Raw genomic sequence first — 3947 nt, forward strand, 5'->3', positions numbered from 1 at the left:
CCCTACGCGTTGGCCTATCTATTAACTGCCCAACGCCCAATAACTAAGGCCTATACGAAAACACGTTTTACTTTCCGTTTCAAGTGGTAAAAATATTAGTGCACAAGCACACCGAAAGTAGTTTCAAGTGATGCTAAGTGGAGTCAATTGTTTGTTCACTTTTGTCAATGAAGTTCATTCTCATAATCCCAGCAAAATGTCCAACCAGGAACGTGTATCCGAAATGCCCGAGACCTCACCTTCACCTTCAGTGGATTCACTACATCTACATCTAGCAGGGGATGTACCCCTAATGGAGGCTACCTTGATCCCCTCTTTTCCACAGCACATTGTCTCTCCTGTTCCACGGTACAGCTTTTTGAGAGACCTTCAGGGTGCAGATTTGACAATTTCAGAGCCTACCACGTTCCAACCCATCGTTCCATACCCAGAATCCTTGCAACGTTCCGAAGCAAGTGCTTCTTCAATGTTGAGAGAAGAACCAAACTTCATGAAGATGGTTCGGGATATGCGGCAAAACCTGTTCGGATGTGCTCGTGGTAGATTAATGGGAAGAGATGATCCTCCAGAAGAAAAAGCCCTTGCGCGCGAATGGATAAGAGAAATGAAAAAGATCTACGGTAGCAGCACGACTGCTTCTATAGTGCACACACGAGTAAGTTCGAATTACGTTAATAGAAAGGTAGCGCGCGTGTATTTGAACAACTTTAAATCTGATGTCTTCATGTAAGACTAAAATATTCTTTATACATTCTTAGATTACAGAGTATAGTATAATCGTCTTTGCCTAGTACATGCAACAGTCATACATGTACGCGCATGAATGTCCCGAGCTGTACACATTATTTTGTTAAAAACATTCTTTTCAATGGCATAATGAAGTTATTTTCAAAACAGGTGCTTTATTAAATTTCTGGGAACATTCTTAAACAAATTATTTTTCACTGAAGAGCGGAGAGTGCATATTCTAAGCATATTCTGAACTTGTCCTCGATATTATTCTGAAACATTCTCGTACGAGAAAAGAATAGTATAGGTTGTTAGATTAAACGGTGATTCACTTTTCAATAGAATCTCCAGTACTATACATTGGTGGCTTCCCTGAGCCACAGATGCTTTGAACAAGTCAAAGAAATCGTTAAGAAGTACAGGCAAGGTCAATTGCTCCTGACCAATAAGCGTGCCACGGTAACAGCAAGTTCTTTTACATTTCTGGAAAAGAAGACTAAAGAAGAGAGGTACAGGGACCTTTTTGAAGTGGCAAAAGGGACAAAGTCGTTGTCAGCGATGAGGAAAATGCAACATGAGTTGGATGAGAAAAGGAAAACAGATGAGGGAATTTCCGATTTGAGAAAACCTAACGTCAAAATTTCAAAGGCACGTATATAACGTTTATCCATAATAGGAGGAACGCACTGGCTTACACTAATATAACACTGAACTAAAAACCACATAAATATTTTACAGTATGGTCTATTGAATCTTCAGTTTTCCTTTTGGATCTCTGAAGGAAAGTTATGTTTGCATTCGCATGGTCATGTAATACAAATCTGACTAGCGTTCTTTAACGTCTTCAAAGAACTCGGCCCGTGTCACGTTTCCTTGCAGCCAAATGAAGTCAGTGACAAGCAAGCTGCAGATAACCTGGAGAAGCAGGTTGAAGACCTGAATAAACAGGTTGCCTCGGTACGTTCACTTTATCCTTGAAAATTAGTTAGTGTCAAAATTTAAGCCTTGTTGAAATATAGGTAGACGAAAATGCGATGTACTGAATACTGCAAACGACTTGAAGGGAAATACGTTACCTTTGCTACAGTTGGGGTGGATAAGAAATGAAAATTACATAGTCACCCCATCTAAAGTTTTCAATATTAAAGTTGCAGGAACAACTCAACAAAGTGAGGGAGGAAAAAACAGAACTGGAGCTCCAGCTGGAGAAAGAAGTCGATCGGTCCAAAAAGGTGAAACATATCTTTCGGGATAACATATGGACCACACATCAATTCGCAGTTTCAAAAACTGTAGAATGCAAAATATTCTGAAGATTGAAGACAGGGGATGCTCACTGACGTGAAAAAGGCGTAAATGCCCGAGAGCTGACCACGAGGCCATTTTTTCAAACCTTGAAAAACAAACGTATACTCAAACACGCCTTTAATACGCTATATGTATGTGCCTTAAAATTTAATACTGACTTTTTTCCTTCTAACAGGAAACCGATAAACTGAGGAAAAACCTTGAAGAAGCAAAATACCAGGTGTATGACATAAAAGCCCGTTGGCTAGATGATATTAGGAAGAGAGATTTAACAGCTGAAAAGACCAAGGTGCACTACTTGAAACTAATATGGGCATGTTAAGGTTATCCAGAGGTAATGGTACATTACAAATCCTAAAGAGATGAATCAGTAGTGTCCAGTGCCAATGATATGTTGCCAGTGTGTGTGGGTGTTAGGAAAGATACTGGCAGTAATCCACCATACATTTCTTATAAGAAGCATTCCATGAAAGTATCAACCTAAACACTTTTGAAATGTAAAATTCCTTCCGATATTCCCTCTTCGAAAAACATGGTGTCATGTAATTTTTGCAAACACGTTTACTTAACGTGTTTGCCTTTAGGTCAGCGCCCAAACACCCTCGGTAAAAGCAACGACGTTGGTGACCGCAAGTTCATCCGAAAATGAAGAGAGCGAGGATGACGGAGAAAGTTCGGAAATCGAGGAAATTGTGGTAACAAGGGTACAAAATAAAGAACTGTAAAATGTTTTTCCTGCTTTGTCAAAAACAGAAGTAATGTTATAAGGTAACCCAGGCATACATGATTCTTTTAGGAAAAAGTGGTTGCAAGTTCCGCAATGGATGATCTGAGAAAGAGATTCAAGAGGACAGAAGATTTAAACTGCCAACGACAGGAGCAGGCAAGAAGTCGATCCTCAGCTCCACGTGCTCCTCGTTTAGTGGAAGAACAGAAGTTGGAGAGAGATGATGAACAATCAAAGAAACAAGATAAGGTAAGAATGGGAAATTTTCTTGGGAAGAATAGTGCTGATCGATTCACTGATTGCAATCTTGCAAATTTGTAAGCCACTGCCATTTGCTTCTCTTTAAGGTCCATCCCAAAGTTAATGAGAACTGGGCGGTGTACTGCTCTAACTGGGGTCGAGAGAGACCTTTGATTGGAAGGGTCTTAAAGGTGAAAGAAAACAGTATTACATTAGGCTGGCTAATTGGTCGATACAAGTATGCTTGGAGTGACTGGAAGAGAGCAGGAAAGCACCAGACGCAGGAAATACCGCTAGAAGACCTACTTATGAAAATAGAATTTGTTGAAAGAAAAGGGGAAAAAAAGTTAAGCAATGAAACAATAACGAAACTTAAAGAGAAATACAATGATAAAGAGAAAGCCCCATAAGATAAAGATTGTTTTACTCTAGTTTTATCACAAACTGAAACATTTGTTTTAGAATCTTGTCCAGTCAATCTGTGACAATTTGAAGTTCCGCTGTTTCTCAATGTAGCAGATATTTGGTGAGGAATCTTGTATGTCACACATAGGTCAACCGGACATTTGAATTATTGGATTAACATTACACATTTTGATTGCCATGTTGATTGCCTCAGTTCGCTTTCCTACAACAAACAAAAAATCTGCTGTACTCATTGAGTATGACATTGCCAACTCAGTATAATTTGTACTCGCTGAGCATGAGATAGCAATTGAGTTAATGTTAAGCGTAATTCTCGATCTTCGGTAGCCTTGCTACTAGTTTACTTAAAGAATATAATTTGTACTCATTGAGTACCAGATAGCGACTGAGTTAATGTTAAGCGTAATTCTCGATCTTTGGTAGCCTTCTTTAAAAGTAGCAATTTGTAAAGTAATTAAAAAGGAAATCGTGAAACCTTTTAATTTTCAATTGTAATTATAGATATTCGGTCAAGCTG

The 3947-nt window shown here is 39.0% G+C and overlaps 1 protein-coding gene across 1 annotated transcript; it reads left to right on the forward strand.

The window, feature by feature from the left end:
• Positions 1–1287: 1287 nt before the first annotated feature.
• On the forward strand, positions 1288–3558 carry LOC149110555 (uncharacterized). The gene is made up of 7 exons (XM_089292258.1): positions 1288–1377; positions 1609–1686; positions 1878–1961; positions 2213–2326; positions 2622–2741; positions 2834–3013; positions 3112–3558. Exons 1-7 carry the CDS (start codon positions 1288–1290, stop codon positions 3412–3414), a joined length of 969 nt encoding a protein of 322 aa, XP_089148384.1. The 3' UTR covers positions 3415–3558.
• The last annotated feature ends 389 nt before the right edge of the window (positions 3559–3947 follow it).

The sequence above is a fragment of the Orbicella faveolata genome, unplaced genomic scaffold (assembly GCF_042242905.1).
Source record: "Orbicella faveolata isolate gen_17 unplaced genomic scaffold, um_ofav_v1 contig_24, whole genome shotgun sequence".
In the NCBI taxonomy this organism is placed as follows: Eukaryota; Metazoa; Cnidaria; class Anthozoa; order Scleractinia; family Merulinidae; genus Orbicella; species Orbicella faveolata.